Source organism: Schistocerca cancellata, chromosome 4 (assembly GCF_023864275.1).
Source record: "Schistocerca cancellata isolate TAMUIC-IGC-003103 chromosome 4, iqSchCanc2.1, whole genome shotgun sequence".
In the NCBI taxonomy this organism is placed as follows: Eukaryota; Metazoa; Arthropoda; class Insecta; order Orthoptera; family Acrididae; genus Schistocerca; species Schistocerca cancellata.
In genome coordinates, this window is record NC_064629.1 from 670,847,581 (window position 1) to 670,872,192 (window position 24,612).

General features: G+C 38.4%; 1 protein-coding gene across 4 annotated transcripts in view; it reads right to left on the reverse strand.

The window, feature by feature from the left end:
- Positions 1 to 24,612, reverse strand: part of LOC126183445 (membrane-associated protein Hem) — a 176,888-nt gene that overhangs the window by 98,999 nt on the left and 53,277 nt on the right. For all 4 annotated transcript variants that reach the window (XM_049925436.1, XM_049925434.1, XM_049925435.1 and 1 more), the window contains exons 8-10: positions 22,001 to 22,097; positions 5,705 to 5,867; positions 1,901 to 2,074 (exon numbers count right to left, since the gene is read on the reverse strand). In XM_049925436.1, coding sequence (XP_049781393.1) covers positions 1,901 to 2,074; positions 5,705 to 5,867; positions 22,001 to 22,097 — 434 coding nt within the window. The remainder of the gene's footprint in view (positions 1 to 1,900; positions 2,075 to 5,704; positions 5,868 to 22,000; positions 22,098 to 24,612) is intronic.

A 24,612-nucleotide genomic window follows, 5' to 3' on the forward strand; every position in this document is an offset into this window, starting at 1 on the left:
TATCATTTTCAGCGCAGAAAACTTCTTCAGCCTCAGTGCCACACTTCCAGTGAATGTGACAGGGAAATCTGCAGTTAATGTTCCCCTGCCACATCCCCATTTATTACTGACTGCTGCCTCCGACATACATTTATTCCCGCCACATAGAAAACATTATAAATTTATTTATTTATTTTTTTCACCGGTCTTTCATATGGTGATAGCTCATGTTAATTTTCTGTAAATTTTTTGAAAACTAGATAATGAGTGCCGTTATTGTTTTCGCTGCACTGGTATTGAGAAATGAGAGACTTAAATTTTTTTATGTACATCACTGCTGCTGGTACAAAGCAACATAGCATTTTTTGTAGGGAGTCATTCTTCTGTTTGATATTTTTATAACTATGACTCCAAATATTTCAGAGACATTCCTCTGCCTCATAGTGTGTGACAAATTTGTAAATTTTGCTTCTTGTCTATTCCATTTCATTATGGAACATGTGTAAAAACAACATGCAACACTACAGATGGAGTAAAAGCAAACACTAGCACTGTTTAGTGGCATTTAGTGGTAGCCGACCAGGAACAATGTTCCTTCGATCTGTACCAAAACAATCGTGGAACACTGGTTTTGTGTTGCCAAGATGTTAACATTTTGCGAACATCAGTAGTCCAGTGCTACCTGTGAACAATGTTGCAGAACATGCTTCGAACTCTCTGTAAATGCATCTTTAATACGAAGTGGTGACGAATTCATTCGTAGACAGGCTTACTGCGTACTCAGGAAGAAAATCATTACAGTCTATAAAATATTTTAGTAGCATATGATTAGCCAAATGCAAACAATACCTTTCTCAACTTTTTAAAAACATCAAATTGTTAAAGGTCTATTTCCATATTTTTAAGTAATTTCCTGTAAATCCATAATTAAGGTAATAAATCTGTAACAATTATGGACAATCCATAATAGCTTGCAGCCAAACATATATAATCTCTCTCTCTCTCTCTCTCTCTCTCTCTCTCTCTCTCTCTCTCTCCCCCCCTCTCTCTGCCTCCCCCTTCTTCTTCCTACTTTCTAAAATATTCTGAATAAATGGCATTGTCAAGAATCACATGTGTCAACAGAAGAAGTCGCACACTTGGATAATCTGAAAAGTAAATAATCAGTTTGGTTTGTTTGAATAGTACCAACAATTCCACCCAAATTCCACCTCACAGGCAAGTATCCCAACCTTGATGAAAAGTTAACCATGGTAAACTAAAATTCTGATGCAGCAATCTTGATCAAAGTTAAACAGGGAGACAGCTGTGGTTAAATTTGATTGTGGTTCATGCACGGTTTTCTCAAGATGACCAGGGTTTCATAAGTATAAGGTATTCAGACAGTAGTGTGTTTCAATGTACTGAGAGAGACTTAAGGCATTACTTACCATACCCAATACTTGGGATGAACCCAGAAAGTTTATTAATTTATGACTAAAACTTAACAGGAGTAGAATTAAATTGTGCTTTCACATGTGATCACATTGCCTGTTTTTCTCTAACAAGAGGACCACATGACAGTCAGATTTTTTTTAATTTTTTATTTTTATGGTATGTGAAGTCCAAAAGCAATTCAATCCAAACCTCAAAAATTTTTCAAAAAATAGAATTCTAAATTCTTTCGCCATGAGTAGTATGCTGAAATGAGGTAGATAATTTTTGACGAGCAACGTGGCTCTGTGATAGCGTGCTTGCTGGCTGTGTGTGTGTGTGTGTGTGTGTGTGTGGGGGGGGGGGGGGGGCACGGGGGGGGGGGGGGAGAGGGGGGGGGGGTAGTTCCAAGAATTACACAAAATATTTGATTCCAAGCATGTAGCATTGCACGACATAAAAGGTACATGTCATAGTACCACAATTTAGTATTTCACACCAAACTCACCTTGTTTTACGGATAAGTTAGCAATTGTGCTGCACATTGAAGACAAAATAATGCTTTCATCCTCTGGGCAAACTTGCAGATTCTGTACCATTTGATTTAAAGCAATAGCATCAAACCCTGATAGGTACTGCACATAGTACCTCTGCATTACTTGGCTGTATTTTCGAACAAGAACTGCAATGAAAATAAAACATAGTGAGCTGACATAGTATGTACTACAGAAACTGTGAAATAAGAAAGACTGTACTTTAGGAAATTAAAGCTTTCAACTATTATTAGGAGGATAAAACCTCAGTAAAAATATATCTTAAGATATGAACAGAAATGAAATTTCAATGGAAAAATACATCTCACAGCACAGACTTATAACACTATTTGAATGGGCAAAATCAGTGTAACACAGCTGATATCAGAATCAACCAATGGAAATTCCAAGTTGGAATATCAACAATATAAGGAAAAGATAGATTGGCACTCACAGTAAAGATGACACTTTGAGTTGCAGACAGGCACAATGAGGAGACAGTTACACATTAGCTTTTGGAGATCAGGAAACACACACATATTCATTCACACAAGCAAGAACACCTCCCACACACATGATAGCCATCTCCAGCAGCTTGGACCAGAATGCACCATCATCTACAGTACACTGCACTACACTACATTACACTACAACTGACACTAACTGGATCTGGCTGGCCAGTAGAATTTGTGCATACAATGGACTGATTGGCCAACTTCCATGCTAATTATCTCCTAAATGGCACAATGTATCAAATTTTTTCTTAACAATTATTTCTCAGTAAAACTTATCCTGAAACACACTTCCTAGTTTTTCAGACTGTTTCTGACCATCCTGTATACTTAACAACAATACATACAGAGACAAAATGAAGAAAAGGAAATGGCATAATGAATTTGAAAATTGATAAGAGTAAATACTGCAGAACTTTCTTTAAAGAAAAACATACACTGCATATCTATAGTGGTGAACTGGGTTCCCTGCAACTCATGTTCCATGGACTTTGGTTTCCCTGTCCACTTGAACTTGTGAATTTAATTGCTCATAAATGTGACTCCTGTGAATTGATCACTACGTTAACTCGCCTTTTGGGAAAAGCAAAGAATTGGGGGGGGGGGGGGGGGGGGAGTATAGCTCAAAATCTTTCTGACAAGAAATGCAATGAAACCAAGATTCCGGCTGTCCACAGAACCCAATGATGTTTGGTGAAGTCTCCATTAATCTAACAGATTTACAGAATTGTCAGGGTTAAACAGTGTTACAGCTAAGATCAAGATTTTCCAAGACATGGGTGACAGAGGGAAGACATCATCTGTGCAGCAAATGGAGCCTGCAGAACGTGAAGAAAGTTCTGTAAAGTTCCCATATACAGCAGAAAAAGTAATCAACTTGTCAGAGAACCTAGCACAAAAAGATACAGTGTGGAGAAGAAAACAAGTGGGAGGGGGATGAAGTATATATGATAAAATTAGGTGCCACGAGAGATAACAGGAAGTCAAAATGAACAACCAGCAGCAAATGAAGAAGAGAAGAAGAACACTGGTGACATCAAAGGCAAAAGAGTCATCATGTAAGAGGGATTCCAGCACATTCTTGTGCTGCATTTCAGTTGAATTCACTGAGAAGTCTGGTGATGCTATCACACAACTTAAACAAAAATGTAATGAAATGTGCAACTCTTCTTGGAACCTTCTTTATCACTTCCATCAATCCAACTTGACAGGGGTACTACATTACCAAAAATATTCCATAAATGGTTGAGTGAAAATTTTGTATGCTACCTGCTTTACAGGTGAATACAGTTCCTTAGGATTCTTCAAATACATCTCTTTTTGTATGCTACCTGTTTTACAGGCGAATACAGTTCCTTAGGATTCTGCAAATACATCACTTTCTGTCATCTGCCTTCCTTATGGCTATATTTGTGTGACTCTGCCACCATAAACAACTTCACATAGATGCTCCACATACCTGACAATTGTGACTGATTATAAGTCTTTCCAGAAATCAAGAAACATAACACTAACCTGGTCTCCAGAATTCACAGTCTTCTGGACCTTGTGAATGAGTACAGCAAGCCAAGATTCACATATTTTCACATGATTAGAACTTGTGGAGCCCATATTGACAGCCTCCAGAGTTTTCCAGTCTCCAAAAATTCATCTCCAAAAGCCCAAAAAGATTCTATACTTCCCAGCAAACTTATGTCAGTGATATAGGTATGCAATTTTCTGCATCTGCCATGTGACCTTCTTAAAGACTGGGACAACCTACAATCATGTGGGGTGTTTTACTGGTCTAGAAACCTATAACAGACAGTTCCTACAAGAGGGGTCAGTTCTACAACATAAGAGGCATGTTTAAAAAGTAACGGAAATTTTTTAATTTCACAACTTTATACATCCGATTAAAAAAAATCTCTTGTTGGTACACATGTTCCTGATGTATGTTTGCATTTTCAGCTGTTTTGAATATTTAGTTTATTGTTGACATTTGAAAAGGTTGTGTGTGTTTTCGAATGCTAGGCGAATTTTTACTTTAGAAAACGATGGATCAAAGCATTTGCATTAAATTTTGCTTGAAAAATGAAATAAAGTGCAGCACGGCACTCAACATATTGACTGTGGCTTTTCACAAATTTACTATGAGTAAGATAAGAGTTTACAAGTGGTACAAATGTTTCAAAGAGGATTGAGAAAATGAAGATGACGACTGCCCTCGACACTTTAGCACATCAATTACTGATGACAATGTGGAAGCAGTAAAGAAAATGGTTCTGGAAAATCACTGAATCATTATCAGGGAGGATGCTGATGATGTCCATATATCCTTCAGTTCATGCCAAGCAATTGTTTTGGATGTTTTTGACATGAAACGTGTAACAGCAAATTTGACAAGTTCAATCACATGTGAAGATTCTTCTCACTGTTTTCTTCGATTACAGTGGGATAGTGGATCATGATTTCCTGAGTTATAGTCATATGATCAATAAGGAATACTACTTGGAAGTTACGTGATGTTTGCATGAAGCAATCCGAAGAAAACGGTAATCAGAACTGTGGCAAAACCACTTGTGGAAGCTGCATCACAATAATGCTCCCACTCACACCTCAATGCTTGTTCATGATTTTTTGACAAAAAACAAAACCATTATTTTGCTTCAGTCACCATATTCATTGGACATGGCCCCCTGTGACTACTTTCTATTTCTGAGGTTGAAGAGAACCATGAAAGGATGTCATTTTACCACCACTGATGAGATAAAAACAGAATCGCTGAAGGAACTGAACATCATAATGAAAAGTGAGTTCCAGAAGTGCTTGCAAGATTGGAAAAAGGACTGGTACAAGTGTATTATATCTGAGGAGGATCAGTTCGAAAGAGACAAAGTAGTTGTTGATGATGATGATGATGATGGTGGATAAATGAAGATTCTTTAAGAACAACAATAATTCCCATTATTTTTCATCAAACCTCTTATTCTATATATACTGTAATAGGTATCCCACTGGTTCTAGTGACCTTTCCTCTAATGAGCAATTACAGTTGGTTTTCAACTGGGTCCTGTTATTCAGTTCGTATAATTCCCTTAAGCGAGATAAAAGAAATGCTCTTGACCTTATCCTAGTAAAATGATTCGAAAGTACACTGCACTTAGATGCAAGCAAAACAGAAATTTAAAGCCATTCACACACATATCTAGAAATCATAAATCAGAGACAGAAGGCACTGTTAACATTTTTTTAATGGTACATAATATATATATATCAAAAGGTAACCTCTCAGTTCTTCCATGTGAAAAAGCAGCTCTGGCAACTGCCTATCCACCAGGTCTTCTGCAGTTTTTCCTTTACTCTTTTGCTGAGGTGGGTTGTCATTATGGCGCAAAAGCCAGTATACTTCATCCCTTGCTAGGCAGAGGCCAATGAAGATTAACAGTGCCTACAAGCAAGAATTCACAAAAGTATTAACAAGGAAAAAAGTTTCATTACTTAAACATTAAAATTAAATACAATGTCGGCTTCTGAAACTAAATAATTCATGTCTTTATACAGCTGACAACAATAATGAAGTATGAGCACATTTTTAAGACTATCACTAAACCAGTCACGAGAAATTTACAACAAGAAGTACAACAAATGTGTGGTTTATAAAAATGTTCTTTTCACGTATCCACTCAGTATTGTCAGTTCTAAAATTAATATTAGTATGGGTAACAAGATATAAGTTATAAGGTTAAGAATTATAAGTGTCTAACACAAATTGACAAAACACTGCTATGAAGCCCATTTTACTAAAACAACTTTCTTGTTTCAGTTCTTATGCATGATAGGCGAGTCTACAGCAGTGCTTCTGGCACATTAATCTGTACTAAGGCTTACTCAGTATGAGTGATGGATTATGTTTACATGTCAGCGAAAAAAACTGCGCGTGGGTGAGTGTTTGTTGCCCACATCTTGCAGACATACCTCACTTGTTGATGGACTCTTTAATGCTGTGTGTGTTTGTTTTTTGTCATAAACTGTATACTCTATCTACTTTTGAGTCTATCAATGCGCAGTTATTTCATTATTCTGCAAACAAATACAGTGGGTACAAAATCATCAAAATAGTGGCAGCAACACTAGCCAACGCCGTATTGCAGGAAAAGAAAGGCCTCAGATACCACACCACCTCCAACCTCTCTTTTCTGGTCTGCTAGAAAGTGTAGATGTCTTTATAACACTTATCTATATGTTTGCTTATTAGTTCATATCCATCCATAAGGTAAAGACCATAGGGAACATTAAAATGTTGCAAAATTATCTTTATATACTGGATTTTCTGTATCAACTAACATTTTCATTCCAATAAGCACATTTCACCACTACTACAATATTTGTTTTTATCCATTTCTACAAATTACCACAAAATTATAAAATACAAATAATTACAAATCTATTGCAATTATAACAATAACTGAAGCTATTTTATCAACAAATGCTGATGATGATCATCTGGGATGAGTTGCTTAATACAAACAACAGCAGCAACCATGTATTTTCTACCAGAGAACCAACAGCTGAATGAAAACAAAGCTGGTACATGTTGTAATGTAATCAAGCCAGTGGTATATTAGGAATGTTATGATACCAGTAGGTATCGATATCTTCATCTGCATAAAGAAAAATTCATATTAGAAACTTCATCAATAAATTCTTTTACACCTACATATTCATATTTCACGCATTTACAATGATGTTGAAGTTTTAACAGAAAATTTTGTAAATTCAGTTGTTTTAATTCTACGAATCATATGCCAGCAATTGTCTCTGACAAAGATGTACGCTTTAGCTTCTTCATTGTGTAGATACTTGGCAGGAAGTGGGCATAAATGAAAGTTGAGCCACTTTGTGAGGCTGCAGAAGGCAGATTTATTATTTCTTTGGTTTGTTCAAACAGTGCTGTCATAATATGTATAATGTCATAGAATACAAATGTTTAAAAGCTCAGACACTGTACTTCATTTAGCATTTCAAAAATTATCAGACTTTCACAATCATTTCATCAGTTAATTTTCTCTGTTCTAGAAGAAAACCTGTGGACATTATCATGCCTCCAAAGAAGACAACAATGCCAAAATCAAGATAATCAAATACATAAAACTACATAGTTTCATATGTGGACATGCCTTTTGATGCAACTTACTTCAAAATAATAACTAACATCTGGTATGAGGAAAAGTCATTGGATGTGCACCACTGAACAAGAATATTACAAAGTGCAGATCCACTTTCCCATCTCTCTCCATGCACAGTTTTCTGCATACACAGGATTTTGGAACCCATCAGATACTACACTCAATTGACCACTGAGGTCAGCAACTCATTTGTAACATGGCTGGCAACTCATTTATAAGTTGCCATCCCATGTCCTCTTATCATGAGTAGTTCAAAATGGTTCAAACAAGAAAGTTGCACATGAAAAATGGGTTTACATGAAGCAGTAACTCAGAGTATGTCAAAAGGGAAAAACTGGATATATCCATCAACTGCCTGAAATTATCTGGAAAATCAAGCAGTCTACTGGTGTGTAGGGTGCTCATATCAACAGTCACATGCAATGTGTAACTCAATTCTAGAGCAAGTGCAAATTTCAGGCATTAGCACCTTCTAAAAATCAGTTCTGTTTCTGGGATATTGGAGCCATTGTAACAAGCAACATCCAAGTGCACAGACATTTAATTCATTATTAGCAAGCTCACTACTTCTTATGTTCTTTTGTGTAATGCTATTGTGGACAATTCTAAATCCTCCACTGAATATACCTTAATCCTTTCAGATTAAAAAATGCAACATACTATGCACAAAAGCTAATAGTATTCTTAATACATTAAGGACTTCCTGGGAGATGAAACATTTGTTTCTATCCTTTTCCATCCCCCCCAGAAAAAAGTGTGTAACCATCAACGTCATTTTTCTCTTCATTAACAATCTGTTTTTGCTCCACATGTCCACCCGATTTCAAGCCATGATTTAAGCCTCATGTAACATGCATAAAAGATGCAATGCAGCCCTTTTGTATGTAAAATTTGTTAAGCTTTAAAGTGTTACTACCACTATAAAAAAGTGGACAATGGTATTAAATGAAGCAGCACTAGAAGAGACCATGGAGCATTTTGGATAATACACTTTAGATGAATGAGCGGTTAATCATTTTTTTTGGGAGTCTTTTCCCAGCGGAATCATCCTGGCATCAATGATTATGAAAATCACAACACATGTACTTCAGGAAGGCATACATAGTTCATATCAAATAAGAAGCTAGTCTTTTCAGCACAGTAATCTAGTCGACAGTTTTCCATTCACGAAATTTGAGTTACATTACAAAAGATACTTAGAAAAGTACTAATTTTTTACTGTTTTGGAAGCAGGATTAAGATTGCATCTCAAAAAGTTGAAATTGCAAACAACATTAACCATTACACAAAAGTTTAGAATTAAGTTATTTTGGACACTAAGCTGAATCTTGTTTGAATTTCAGATGCCACAGAGATATGGGTCAGTGGTGTGTTTCTTGTTAGTCTGGGGAGCAAAATGTGAACCTGGGCTTAAGATGTTGACACCAAGAATATCTTCTGCAATGATCTGTACTATATCCTTGGAAACAGGAATTATAGCTCTCCTCCTCCCCCCCCCCCCCCCCCCTTCTCCAGGAATCTCTCTTACACACTTGTATACTACTTTCAGCAGTAAAGAGCTCAAGCCAAGATATTCTACTGCACACTCCAAAAAGCCTCCAAGTTCAGAACTACTTTTAAACCTTCACATTAGTTACTGCAAGTCCATCACAGCAGAACACCACTCATAAATCAATTACACTGTCACCACAGAAATTTCATTGTCTCAGAGGAATGCTACAGTGATGTGGTCTACCATGTACCCAGTGCTACCACCTATATTAAAAGCATTCTAATGTTACATAGCTAATAATATAGCAACCAATTCAACTTGACGATCATACACTTTTGTAGCTTTCTCTTGGAAGACAAATGATTGACAAATTGAATGTGGTGACTGGGACCATTTGTTACCTCCCAATGAAGGAGATCTGCAAGGCAAAAAACACAGTGACTGATGATGATGATGATGATGATGACGAAGAAGAAGAGGAACGCCACAGAATTGCATTCCAATTGCACTTGGGAAAAATTCACAGCAGTAGTGAGAACTCCAATTGACACAAAAGTTGATCATTTTGTTGGTAGTGGCACATAAAATAATCACATGGAAACCGGAGGTCCTGAAATTCGCTTGGGTCATCTACTTATAGTAAAAAACTTCCATCTGCAGTAGTAAGACAGCATTTCTGTGGAAAGTTCCAGGCTCAGAGGCCATGGTCAATGTATAAAACAATTTACTAAGATTTCATCCCCATCTGTAGCAGATACCTTCAGAGACAGAACTGGCAATTGCATTGATAGCTTAAGAGAGCCCTGAATTTATACGTGCATTATAAACCACATTGCACTACCATTTGTCGAGTGATGCTGAGCCTGTGATTATCTCCAATGACACCATTCTCAATTAATAGTGATCAATCATTTAAGCTGATTTCTTGGTGTGAAGTTGGTGCCCATATTTCATTTTATTTAACTATTTATTCCTTTCTGTTAAAATTATCATGTTGTTCATAAATTTCTATTGCCTCTGAACAGGTGCATGTGATAATGTGTTCTCTTGGCTATGATGCTTGACTTATAAAATTTTATTTTGTTGTCTCTACATAGCAAAGCACATCTTTTGCAGTTCTGAAGGATCACTTTAGTTTCCTAATAGGTTTCAAAATCATTTAAACCCCATTTTACCCAATTCCATAAGTAATCTTGACAGTTCAAGAGAAAAAAAAACTTTGTAGTTATTATTCCTCATTAGTCCTGTAATTGTCTTTTTGTAGTCACAGTGCTCATTCCACCTCCTCATTGGAATAACCAATTTTTTAAATGCTAAATGTAAGTAAATGAGTTGTTCTTGTAAGTGAACTGGCTCATCAAGTGGCCAGATATGTAGCCTCATCAGTGCAACCTTATGAAAATAGAACTGATTGAATGACATTCACATGGACCAGAGTTGTTGGCAACTTCAGCATCGACTTCTTGTTTACAATTATTCCTCTGAATACAGCTATTTTCAATATATAAAATACTTCTTTCCAGTGAATTTAGTAGCTCTGTTTGGACTAGAGGTGGGTGATCCACTCCTAAATTGACTAAAAGAGTTTGAGCCTTCAAGGACTCAAAAAACAATGAGCTGTTGCCCTTCATGTCTAAAATACCACTCCTATGTAGCCAGTGAATGAAAATTCTAGGGCAGGCTGCTGCATCAGTGGGCCCAGACTTAGCCGCAGAAAAATATGCTACAGATGATGTGTATGTCTTTATTTATATACGTAACTGTTGTGAGCAGGTTTTGCCAGCCATGAAAATAACAAAGTTCTTTTGAACACTGCATTAATGCAGAAAACATTTTCTTTCCTTTTATTTCTGCTATTGGTTTGAAGATACAGCTTGCACAGAGCTGCCATGGCAGCCCATTTGATGCTTCATGGTGAGATACAGTACTCAGCAGAGAGGAAGTAGTTGGCAGCTTACTTAGGAGCTAGCAAGCTGAAAGGAACTGACTCCTCACTCCTGACTCAGGAGTCACTCTGTTCTTTGCGATATTGACTCACTCACTGATTTAGTTCCCAGCGGTGGCTCACTGCTCCCATACCATTCGTGACATCACAAAGAGCAGATCACAAAGCAGCTCTGAAGCCACCCCACCACTCTTTGTACTCTTGGCTGACGCACTGATTCACCTCACAGCATGTGCTCTCCATTCAATATTGGTCCTCCATATATGTTCATTAAATAATAATGTTATGTACATTACATCATTAAATTTTACACATATATTAGTGCATTTAGAGATTACAGAATACACTTAATGTACATTTGTTCTCATTTCAAGTTTTTGTTACTGAAAAAGTGCTTTTTAATAGTAATCATTTTAATTTTTCCATCCAACATATTTTAATGTTTCAGGATATAAGTCAACCACAACTCCTTCGAGTAGAAGAGATTCAAGCTGTATATGTATCATTTTACCAAACTGAGTAAAAAGAGGAATATGTCATTACTGCCAATAGATAACTTCCTGTTTTCCTGGCTTCTCATCAGACCTGAAGATATGTCCAAAGTCCAAGCAGCCAACAGTACCTTTGGAACAATGTGGGTTATGAAGCCAACACAAATGATTTTTCTGCAGAAATCTGAGAAATTGTTCTAGTGAATTGTCCTCACTGAGGTCTGCTTTCACTTCAGATGAACTTTCCCTTACAGAAAACTGAAGTGACTCTCAATCTGTATTCAGTCTGCCATTTTCATTTGGTTCCCTATCAGATTATCATTTATTTTCTTTTGTGACACCCTCATCCTAAACTTATTTTCATTTGCAACAACCCATAAGTAAACCTGTCAAGTTTATTATATTAAATAAAATTATGATATTATATACAGACAATTTTCAAAAATTCATAAATATGTTTTGCCCTCTCTCTCTAATGCCCAGTTATCCAACAAAATTAAAAACGACTTGACCACCGCAGGCAACAGTGGATGGGCAACTATAAATAATAGTTTCTATACATTCATGGCACATTTTATCAATCAGAAGGCTCAATTGAAGTTTTATTTTCTAGAGTGCTCCCAATACGAAGAAGGAAACACAACCCTTATCAAATTTGAAATGTTATCCCCAAATGTAACATCAAGTTTAAAATCACTGCCATAATAATGGAAAATGCTTCAAACATGAATTCACTGGATGAGATTTGAAAACCTGAGAGTTTTCAAATATCATCCAGTGCAGTCCCCAACAACCAGTCTTTCCTTTTCATCTTGTCTGGTAAGTCTCCCCTGACCTGCAGCACTTGGAGACTTTCCTGAAATCTACCTCTTAGTAGACATCTCCAGTCATTTTCCTTCACCCCTCTTCCTTCCCCTTCAACCCTTCTGCCTGAAGAAGAAGCCATTTTCTCCAAAAGCTTGTCTAATTTTTGTGTTCTGCTGCTGCTTGGTGAGTACATTTTATTTATTTATTTATTATCAATCCAATTACCTTATACAGTACACCTGTACGAACTTACATCTTCCTCTCTCTTCTGTTTTAGTTGGAGAAGTTTGGCCTTCCTCCAAAGTGATCATGAGTTTCTCATGAATGAGTTGAAAATGTTGCTTCAGGTGGTACACCTTCCATACCAGTAAAATAACATTAAAAAAGAGCCACTGAAGGCTGGTTTGTGTTAAAAAAAAGAACTTAATATTCTTCTCACTGTGGGTTGAAGCGAATGGATTTGATTGATTTTTGTTTTGAGGATCTTAACTCCTCAGCCTCTCACTAACTTTGTCCTACAGCCAATACAAAAGAGACTTCGATACTGACAAGACTAAAGACATGAAGTGGTCAGGCCATCTTGGCACACACACACACACACACACACACACACACACACACACACACACACCAGCAACAAATGAGTGGTGTTAGCAGAGAGGTGGAGGGGGAAGTGCTGGCTGATAGTGCCCATGAGCAAGCAGTGTGGGAACTAACGAGCGCCCACACCCGCAATAGCGCGTTTGTCCACCCTTGATATAAAGCTTATAATGTGCCTATAAAATCAGGGCCCCTTGAATTACATATGTAGTTGCCAGTTTTTATCTCTGAAGATGCCTCCTGCAGATGGGAGTGAAATGCTATTACACAGTTCTATATATTGTCCATGGCCACACAGCTTGGCTGTTTTAACATGAGCAACATGGGCAGTGAAAACCTGTGTTAATAGGACAATAGTTAGTGCAGTGAGAGAGATATAGCTGCTGGTGTAGTGAACTTAGTCACATGACATTGAGGTATCTTTTACTGAATGAATGGCAACTGGCAACCAAAGGCTATATTAATTAAGACAGATTTAGTCAGATGGTTAAACATTCATCCTATGCTAAAAACTTCTAATCTTAGATTTGGGATACAATAGATTCATCCAAGGATGGCTAAGAGCTATGACACCCACTGGTTGCTATACACTTGTAAATTACAAGCTGGCAATTGGTAGCTTGGTATTATCAAGCAGTAGACACACAAGGTACCATTAAGCTGGTATGCATGTGACATGACCAGCCCATGTGTATCAGCCACAGAAGAGTGAGGAGGAAGAGAAGGAGAAAGCACAACTCCCACATCCTGCTGCAATTCTTTTCAATTTAACATCATTCTGGAGAAATGTCTGTCAATTCTCCTACTTCTTTGTCAAGAAAACTATCAATGTGGTCTTAATAAGACATATTAATCCCACTTTGGACCACAGTGTGTCTGTAAATCTGTGGTTATCACCAAGACTCACACAGATCACATCTATATTAGTAGCAATCAATGCTAACCATTAGCCAATGAAAATCACTATTGTTTTATATTCTTTTACTTTAATCTTACTGAATATCCTTCATATAACAGCTCTTTTGTTCCGTAAACTGTCTCCATTTCTTATCTTACTGATGATCATGTACCCTAGTCTGATTATTATAAATTTCACTTCATGTTCCTGTTACATGCTCTCATTTTAACATTGTCTGGATTCCTGAAGCATAAATTGGAACAGACATATAGTAGGCCAACAGATTACATCACTGTTTTCCAGTCGAACACCTCTGTTTTCAGTTATGCACATGACATTTAGAAGTAATATTTTCTTTTTATTTCTATGTGACTTTTATTCCTTCCACTCCCCCACTACTTTTTTTACAATATTCACATCTGCTCACACCCAGGAATTAATTTCCTGATGGTCACAGTTTTCTGACAGCTGCAGCAAAAAAATTCCTTTCCTTTCATCAAACTCCATTCTGAATTCTTAGATAACTACTTTCGATGTCTGTACCTTGTCACAGCACTTTAATTTCTCTATTCCCCTACATCAAAAAGTCAACAACAAATGTTATTATATGCACAGTTTCTGACACATTGGTTCTAACATCCATTTACAACAACAACGGTTGGTGTGTAAGAGCTTATTTCCTGGTTATAAACCATATATTTACTCTGATATCTGTTCCTTCTTTCACATTTGAAGCATAAAACCATGCTATTCTTTAGGACAGATACATAACACCCACAAAACAATTAAGAACTATTTGACCTTTATGAAATACACTAAAGCTGAAACAGCCTGCTGAGTTACTTCCATAATATAATACACATCAAATTATAGACTTAAATACAATCTTGTGCTTTAACAATACTGAGTGAAAATTTTCAGGCAATATTTCAAACAGTCTAACTAAACCATGAATGACTTGTCTTACTCTCCTCTTCTCAAATATACAGAACAACAGGTTAAGGTGTTTGTACAAACTATAAAGGAGTGGGAAAGGGTGTGGGGAGCACAAATATAAAGCACACATCAGCAAATAACATTAGAAAATGCAAGATGCAATATTTCTTAGTGTGTTATTGCCACCACAGGTAAGACAACAAGAACGTGAGACAAGTAGGTGTTTGAACTACTTAACCTTTGACACCTGACTGCTCACTTTTTCTTCATAGGCTTCATCTCTAAGCCAATACAATAGGTAAAAGGGTTTGAATCAGTGAAGACTGATGTGCTTGATGCCCTTTCTTTCAGTCACACTGTAATAACCTAAAACGCATGATATTTTGCTTTATGTGCAACTCAAATTAATCTTGTATCAACTCATGATAAAATCCTTCTAAGACATTGCACTGCTACAAAATCTCATAGCTGTTTCTTAAAAAAGACATAAAATTACTCACACATAAAACACTGTATTTAAATTTTAATACAAAGATCTACACATTTTCTTCTACAAAATGTTAGAAATTTTGTTGTTGTTGTGCCAGTGTTTGTTTGTGTGTGTGTGTGTGTGTGTGTGTGTGTGTGTGTGTGTGTGTGTGTGTGTGTGGTGTGTGGTGTGTGTGAGAGAGAGAGAGAGAGAGAGAGAGAGAGAGAGAGAGAGAGAGAGAGGGGGGGGGGGGAGGGGGGGGGGGAGAGAGAGAGAGAGAGAGAGAGAGAGAGGGGGGGGGGGGGGGGGAGGGAGGAGGGAAAAAGAGAGTGGTGAGGAGGATGGAGAGGATAAAGAGAGAGGGGATGAGAGAGTTTCACATAAGCAAAAATGCATATGTTTATGTACATGCAGCTCCACATACATTTGTGATACTTAATAAATTATGAGACAGAATTGCTGGCCTGTACTTACTTTCAGGAGGCCAAATGCTTAGTACTTCCAGCCAGTACATATCAAAGCAAACGAGATGACACTATCCAAGCTTTTGGAACTATTAGTTCTTTCTTCTGGTAGGAGAGAGGGATAGATTGGGAAGGTTAACAAGGTAGGTCACTCAGACCTCACGATGAGAGGGGCCCACCTATAGCAAGGATGAGGGTAGACAAAGATGACGTGGGAGAGTAGGAGGCCAAAGAGGTCAAAAATGTATACTGATAAGAACTGTGAGCTTCAGTCCAGAGATGATAAGGACAGAGTGAGAAGTAATAATAGATTAGGAGAAGAGAAATGAATAGTGCAATTAGGACCTAGATATTAGGAAAAAAGAGAAAGAGTTGAGGAAGGAGAACAAAGCTGAAAAACATAAAAGTAATAAAGAAAACAAATAAGACATAATATATAAGAAAACAAAAATGAAAGAATAAAAAGTAAAATGAAAAAAGATTTTTTTTTGGGGGGGGGGGGAGGGGGGGCAGATGGATGTGTTATTGCAGATAAAACGATAATTAAATGGACACCTTCGCTGCAAACAGGCGTTTATATACTTCATTGGGGACATGTTGAAAATGTGTGCCCCGACTGGGACTCGAACCTGGGATCTCCTTGCTTACATGGCAGACGCTCTATCCATCTGAGCCACTGAGGGCACAGAGGATAGTGTGCCTGCAGGGACTTATCCCCTGCATACTCCCCGTGAGATCCACATTCCCAACATGTCCACACCACTACAAGTGGTATATCAGGGTGCATACGTGGACAAGGAAAAAAAATTCCCGGATTTCCCGGTTAAAAATACATTTTCTCCCGGATCAAAATACACTTTTTCCGTGTTAAGTGACAGTATACTCTTCCTCGGTACTGTAAAAGTCATCAATCCTTTGAATGCTTATGGTTTTATATACCGACATAGAATTTCCAGGCACTTCAGAAAATGAAACTCAGGGGGAAAAAACCACGTTTTGAAAGACCTTTGATGTGCAGCAACATGTACGCTGCATATTTTCGTATTATGAAGGTATAAATTTGAATTCCACCAAATAATGCATGTCACTTTCTGAAGCACTGAAACTGAGATTGCGGTGCGCTTTTGTAAGCGTCGTAGCTCATTCACGTGATCTCGCCAGGCGATGACAGCAATAGGACATGTGATGTAGTCAGCCAATAGCAAGATCACTCTTTAAGTAGCGCGAATACACAAATAAGAAAAGTTAATGGCTTAAATTAATATACACAGCATTCACATATAATATTGGTCTCGAAGATTAATAAGTTGGAAGAGAAGCTACTATTGATATTTTTTGCACGTGTTGCACTTTAAGATACACACACAAATGTGCCAGTAAAATTTTTAATAACGACGCAAATGTTTCATCTTCTGGGCTCGAAATACTTCTAAATGGTCATCCTCAAAGAGTTGATTTTTAAATGAGAGTCAAACGCTTTGTGATTTAAGAAATTCATTGTACATTCTCACACATAATTCATCTTGCGTAAAAGGAAATCTGCTTTGAATGTAACGCTTTTCAAACTACCATTAGCAATATTTTCCCATGACCTGTTAGAAATAGGTTCATTTCAGCAGTTGCAAGAAAGCACCAGATAACGCGTCACCGCGCTTGCGCAGCTAGGATGACGCACTAAGCCCATATGTTTGTACGTGTAAAACATTAAAAGATCTTACATTATGTCATAAAAGAAACAAGATATCAAAGGATACTTCAAGAGCGTCGGAATTTCGCGAACCATACTAAAGTGCATAATTCAGCTTAAAATGCACATCCGCATGTAAATTTTCTTGGAGTACCAGTACTCATGTTTGGTTCTTTATTATAGCATAATTCCATACGTGCACTTCAAATGCAGCGAACAGTTGAAACTAGCCAATAGTGTGAAATTAAACACTTTGTTTCAAATAAATTGACTGCCTCAGTAGAAAGGATTAATAAAAGCTAAATCTCTTTAGCAAACCACAAAAATAACTTCATTGTTCTGTAAGGCGATTACTGCTTGACTGTGGAAACAAAATCTGAAACTATTAACATATTTTAGCCTGCCGTAATTATGCGAACGTATTTTAATTCAATTGATAGCCCCCCCCCGCCGCAAAAATTCCTTTTGTTATCATTTAACGTGAGAGCAATAAACGAAGAGGAATAACAAAATCACTGAACGTAAAAACAGGTCACGTGGAGGGGACCCACCTCCCCACCACAACTCGGACTGCTCTGTGCATCAGCCCCGGATCTACGATATTTCCGAACCAGGGCAATATTAAGTAGTAGCGCCCAGTCACACTTGTGTAACTGGAAACGGGAGAAGGTACTACTCATACGCGACTCAACTTCGCATGCGCAAGAGCCCGCCTGCAACTGCTCAAATGAATCTAATTTAAACAGTTGTCACGTCACGCTCATCGGAGGCAATTTGTTATAAAGCATTGCACAGTGTTCCTAAAGCCTTTGACACACTTTACTGTTGGCAGACACTTGTATGAGCACTGTTTTGTTGTTGTATACGACACATTTCCTTTGCAACTTAAGTTCCCCCCCCCCATTCATGTTTTGTTGCTGCAGTATCATTCTGCAGTTGTGGGATACAATAATATCCTTTGTTAGAGTATTGGTTCTTACCAGTCAAAATCACAAAAATTTAACTGCAAAATAAAACAATGAAAAATTCCCGGAATTCTAAACAATTCCCGGGTTTTTCCCGGTTTTCTCCCGGATGGAAAAATTCCCGGGTTTTTCCCAGATCTCCCGGGTCGTATACACTCTGTATATAAATGTCTGTTTGCAGCAAAGGTGTCCATTTAATTACCATTTCATTCCAGCAAAAGCTGCATGGTCATCAACGCTAACTGTTCTTTCGGGAACAGATACTACCGTCATATATAGTTAAAATATGGCTTCCCGGCCATTGACCTTCTCGTGCGAACGCACACGCTATGCCTGAACTCATACAGGACTTGGTAGATTACTCTGCCATGAGTAATGAGTATGATGGGCAAACATCTATTAGGCGCACTACGAATGTAGTGGTGTGGACATGTTGAGAATGTGGGTCTCACGGGGAGTGTGCAAGGAATAAGTCCCTGCAGGTGCACTATCCTCTGTGCCCTCGGAGGCTCAGATGGATAGAGCGTCTGCCCTGTAAGCAGGAGATCCCGGGTTCCAGTCCCAGTCAGAGCACACATTTTCAACATGTCCCCAATGAAGTATATAAACGCCTGTTTGCAGCAAGGGTGTCCATTTAATTATCATTTCATTCTAGCAAAAGCTGCATGGTCATCAACAGTAACTGTTCTTTCGGGAACAGTTACTACCATCATATATTGCAGATAAAGTCCAGGAGGGTGTTGAGATGCAAGGATATGTTGGAGAACAAATTCCCATCTCCAGAGTTCAGTGAAACAAGTATAGGGTGGGAGGATTCAAATACCCATGTAGTATAGGAAGCACTGAGATCCCTCGAGCCATGCTGCAGAGCATGCTCAGCACCTTGGTACCCGATCGGACAGTTCTTGTATGGCCATTCATGTGCTCAGCGAGTTTAGCAGTGGTCATGCCTATACATAACACTGCACAGTTGACACAAGTTAGCTGATAAACAACACATGTAGTTTCCCAAGTTACTCTGCCTTTGATATTGTAGGATTTATCATTTGTGGGGCAAGAGAAGGTGGTAGCGGGTGAGTGCATGGGGCAGATTTTACAGAGGAGACAATTGCAAGGGTAGGTATCTTTGGGTATGTATAATGTTTTGAGAATACCATATAGTTTGACTAGGCTGATATAGAGCTTAGGAGGGCAGTGGATGGTTTGGGAAGAATATGAAAGAGAGAAGATCTCATTTCAGAATTTAACTTGACAAAGTTATTGGACTGACAGAGTAAAGTATTAAGTCATTCAAGGCCTGGGTGGTACTAAGTGACAAACAAGATGCGTCCAAGTTTTTTGGTTGTGGGTAATTGTAATAGTCGGAGGGTGAGAGGAGGATGTTGGATAGGGAATTTGTTTGGGAATGGTATCTGAGGCATAACTGTAGTGGAGGAAAGCCTGAGAAGTAATTGCTGTTGGTGTAGACGGATTTACTGGTGGGGCAGACACATTTGCTACAAATGTCTAGGCTGTACGGAAATGACCATTTGCTGTGGAAGGAGGAGCGGCTGTCAAACTATATGCATTGCTGCTTATTGGTTTGGTTTATTTGGACTGAAGTTTGAAATGGTGGAGGTCAAAGTTAAGGAAGGTGGCTTTGGAAAAGCATTAGGTGAATTCAAGCTGTAGAAATAATTAAGTTTTTGCAGGATGCAGAGGAGTTCTTCCTCACTACATATAGACCACAAAGCTGTCATCAATAACTCTGAACCAAGTTAAGAAGCCAAGTTTCTGGGTGTTGGGGAATGGCTCAAGAAAAGATTGGCTTAGGAAGGGCAATCCTGCTTCCCACAGCAGTCCCTGATTTGTTTGTACATTTGCCACTCAAAAGTGAAATAGATATGGATAATTACGAAATTGGCTTGGGTGACAATAAGATGATTTTCAGGTGGTTATTGGGAAAATTAGTGTTCTAGGGCTGTGCATGTTGGAGGTTTGTGGAAAGTGAGGTCACATCGATGGTGACAATGAGGTACCAGGTGCCAGATGAATGGGAACGGATTTGAGACATTCCACGAAGTGACTGTTGTCTTTTATGTAGGACAGGAGGCTCTGTGTGGTGAGTTAGGGGTGCTGGTCAACCCAGGGTTGAGATGAATTTGGTGGGAGGTTTTGAGGCCAGCTACTATGGGACAGCCAGGATGGTTGTTTTCATGTATTTTGGGAAGTAGGTAGAAAGTGAGGGTTCGTGGATCAGGAAAGGTAAGGAGTTCTATGGAAGTAGTTTAAGTCATTGTGTGGGGGCTAAGGTTTCAGTATTTTCTCTATCCTAGTCTGGATGGAAGGGGAATGGGACTATCATTAACAGTTTTGTATAATGAGGTGTCCAAGAGCTGATAATGTCCCTCTGCCACATAGTCCTCACACTCACGTACTACAGCAATGGAGGCTTTGTCCAGAGGGAAAAGTTGATGGAGCAGCATGCCTTCAGGACATGGATATTTCAGGAGTCAGCGTGAGTGAGGTTTGAGATTTTGGTGGTATTTTTCAGGAAGGATTAAGAGGCAGTGCTGGAAGTGAGAAATGATGGTTTTGGGCAAGAGGAGAAGGATCACTCTTGGATATGAGACAGGGCCTGTCTAACCAGAATTCAATGCTCACTCTGTTCATTGTTAGTTGGGAGTGGGTGGTGAAGTGGTATTGCCAGGTAAGGTTAGGGGTTCTTCAACTAGGGCAGTGTGTTTGAATTTTGTTGTGGGACTGAAAGTTAGGGCTCTGAAAAGAATGGATGTTTCAAGATCAGGGAGTGATAAGGATAAGAGATAAAGGACTGAATAGACATCAGGGTTATGAGGTGTTGATGATTGATAACAGTTACAGTTGGGGGTTGTGGGAGATGTGTTGGGACTGGGAGGTGGGCTTGTTGGCTAGGACGGGGGATGTTGGTGGCAGTGTTGTGGATGGTAGTTGTGGGAGCAGGGGAAAGAGAAACCTTGGTTGAAATATTTGATCAACTGGCTGGATAGCTTCTTTAAGTAGCATGAGGCATTTTGCTCATCTTTATTGCTGGCTTCAAGAAGATCTGCACTGAGTGTGTTAGCACAACCAGGTGGAGTATTTGAAAGAGAGGCAGCAGTTGTTGGGAATAGTGGTTGGCAGAGGCAATATCTTGATCAGAGATAAGGTGCATAAGGAATAAGGATTGATCAATCTGGAATTTAAAGAGGATTGGTAGAAGGATGGGTTGCAGCCACAGATGGGGACTTTTAATGCAAGGTCTTTGGGAGCAATGCCAAAGGTTCTCACTCAGTTCTTACTATCTTTGGAGTGAAGTCGGCACAGTGCTTACCACCTCTAACCTCCTACTCTCTTTAACGCTTCCCCCTTCATCTTTTGTCTAGCCCTATCTTCACTAAAGGTGGTCACTCTCATCCTGGGGTCTAAGTCACCTGCCCTTCCTTTTTAAACTTCCCTAACCTCTCCCTCCCTCTTATCCGAGGAAGGAATTAACAGTTCCGAAAACTGGGATAGTGTTGTCACTTTGACTTTTATTTCTGCCTACAGTCAGTATTTAAAACTCTGTCTCCTAAAGGTAAGAATTGGTTAGCACATCTGGCTCATAATTTATCTGTGATAGTTATGAAGTTAAATAAATTTACCTTAGGACCAAGTAATCCTGGCTGGTCTGTAAGTATCAAGCCAAGTTCCTTTAAAGTTGTACGCAGAAACTTCCTTCTTTCTTGGTGTCGGTGTGCCCTGCATCACAACATTTTTATGTGAGGAAATAAAGTAATAATTTATTCCTATAAAATGTAAACTTACATATCAGAACGACAGCAGATTAAAACAACAGATGGATAACCCATTTAACAAAGCCTATAGTGAAATTAAAGTACATATATGAAACAATACTAAAGTACAATGATAATGGGTAAAGGCTATTTTAATGTACTACTATACAATATGGTTAAACATATTACATAACCATACAATAAGTTTAGATTTCAGTCTAGACAATTCACAAATTTTAAAATGCTTGCCCTGCAAATCCCATTATCAATTAAAATAGAGGGCATGTACCCAAATAAGTTTGGTTCTGTCCTCCATAAAATCTATTTCATTAAAATGGAGCATACGGAAATGTATATTCTACATACATGACCAGCAAATGGCTACTTTTGCCGGTGTAGAAAGCTATGCTTCAGAGAGCATTTCCTTATACTGATACAAGTCAGTGCCACTGCATCCCAAATCTGTGGCTGGAAGGAAGGAAGAATCAGGTTTAATGTCCCATTGATGACAACATCTATAGAGACAGACCATAAGCTCAGATTTGAGACTTTTGGGGAAGGAAATAAGCCATGTCCTTGCTCCTGTCTTCCAGTCACAGATACTGATGCGGCCTGTTTCCATACAAGGCACTGACCTCTGAAACACAGCTTTTTACACAGGCGAGAGCACCCACTTGCTTTTTGTGAATGTGGAATATGCACTTCAGCATACCACATCTTAACAGGAACATTTTAGATTCTGATGAGAAGGCAGAACCAATCTTATTTGGGTATGTGCCTTCTATTTTAGCTGATGATAAGACATGTGTAATATGTATTTTAAAATTTATGATCTCTATGCATTTAACAGCTTGTTTACTAGTACAGTTCTTATTGTCTGTATTAAGCAATTTTTTGAGCAACTGTCTGATTTATAAGAACTTGCAAGCCTCTCCAATGTTTAGTGTATTTAAAATGATGACAGTGTGTCAAAGGTTCCATCATTTATTTTAATATCAATAAGTACACTGCATGTCATGCATAAAATGATTTGTTATTACTAAGTAGCACAGCAAGTATGGCCATATCTTTACAGGTAGGCTAAAGCACATGGACTTGTTTATTTGGCATGGCATGAATAATCTTTAATGGATCAAATGAGCCACTGGGAGAATTTTTGTTAAAAACCGAAAATTGAAACAATGGTAAGTCCAGATTGGAATATCAACAATTATGAAAAAGATAAGATTGCTACTCACCATAAAGACAACACATGGAGGTGAAGACAGGCACAACCTACGATGACCTACTGTCCCCACACCCACCACCAAACAGTCTCTGCCCGCTCTGTCCTATCACCTTCTCCCAATTCAAATTTCCTCACCCTCATTATGCACTACTCTCTGCCAGCGCACCCACCAGTCTTTTCCCCTGGCAGCCTTATTCTGCCGTATTCTAGTCACAGCACACTCCACAAGAGATTTCTCTACCCCAACTGCGCCTTGCTATCCCTCCCCCTTCCCTGCCCCATTACAGATAGCTGCTTTTGCTCAACGCAACACTTGCAGTCTGGTCATGGTGATTGAAGACAGCACTCATGTGCAATTAAGGTGTGCATGCTTGTGTTCATCTGTGTGTGTTTTCCTTTCTTTTCTGACGAAGGCTTTTTCCGAAAACAAGATTTCACATTCTCACAAGTGGCTAGGGAAATGAATATCAATTCAAACAAAGACTAGCCCTAGCTAGAACGCACTTTTTGCCCAAACAGTCATACCCCACTGGTACACCTTGAAACTGACTCATCCCCCCCCCTCCCCGATTACACTTAAAAAAGAGGAGCTTTTACCAACATCTTAATCCAAACAGTTACGCAAAGATCACTGTTCTCTGTGACATAACAATACACTGCCATGCCACAATGTATGGCCTAAAACATTTCCAGATCCTACAGTTACAAGAAATGTTGGAGCTGATCAGTTCTATAGCCCAGGAACCCCATGTTCACAAAATCCATACCCATCCAAAACTAAATCCATACCCATCCAAAACTTGTTGAGTTCCCTGCAATGATCACCATTTGGCATGACCCAGGGAACACATATAATTAAAGAAAAGCATTTTTTCAGTACTAATCATTTTATGTTTTCTCTAAAGATTCCCTTTCAAAATTTACACACTTTTGCAAGCATTCAAATCAATTTTTGAAACATTTTTTCACTCCGATGTTGGTACCCAAAAACATGGTTATCAAAGGATACAATGACTTCTTGAGGTGCATTTTTTGTTTGACATAAGAGAATGAAAACAATGAGTTAAATGACACATCAGGTGAATATGAGCAATGATTCAGTAACACATAATGGCAACTTTTCCCCATCAAACAATAAATTGTTTGACATGCCATAGTTTTTTCCGATTTAAATGATGACTTTTGCCAAACAAATTTTATACCATTCAGCATTAACTATTCTTCAATTCCCTAAAGCTATGGTCATGACATG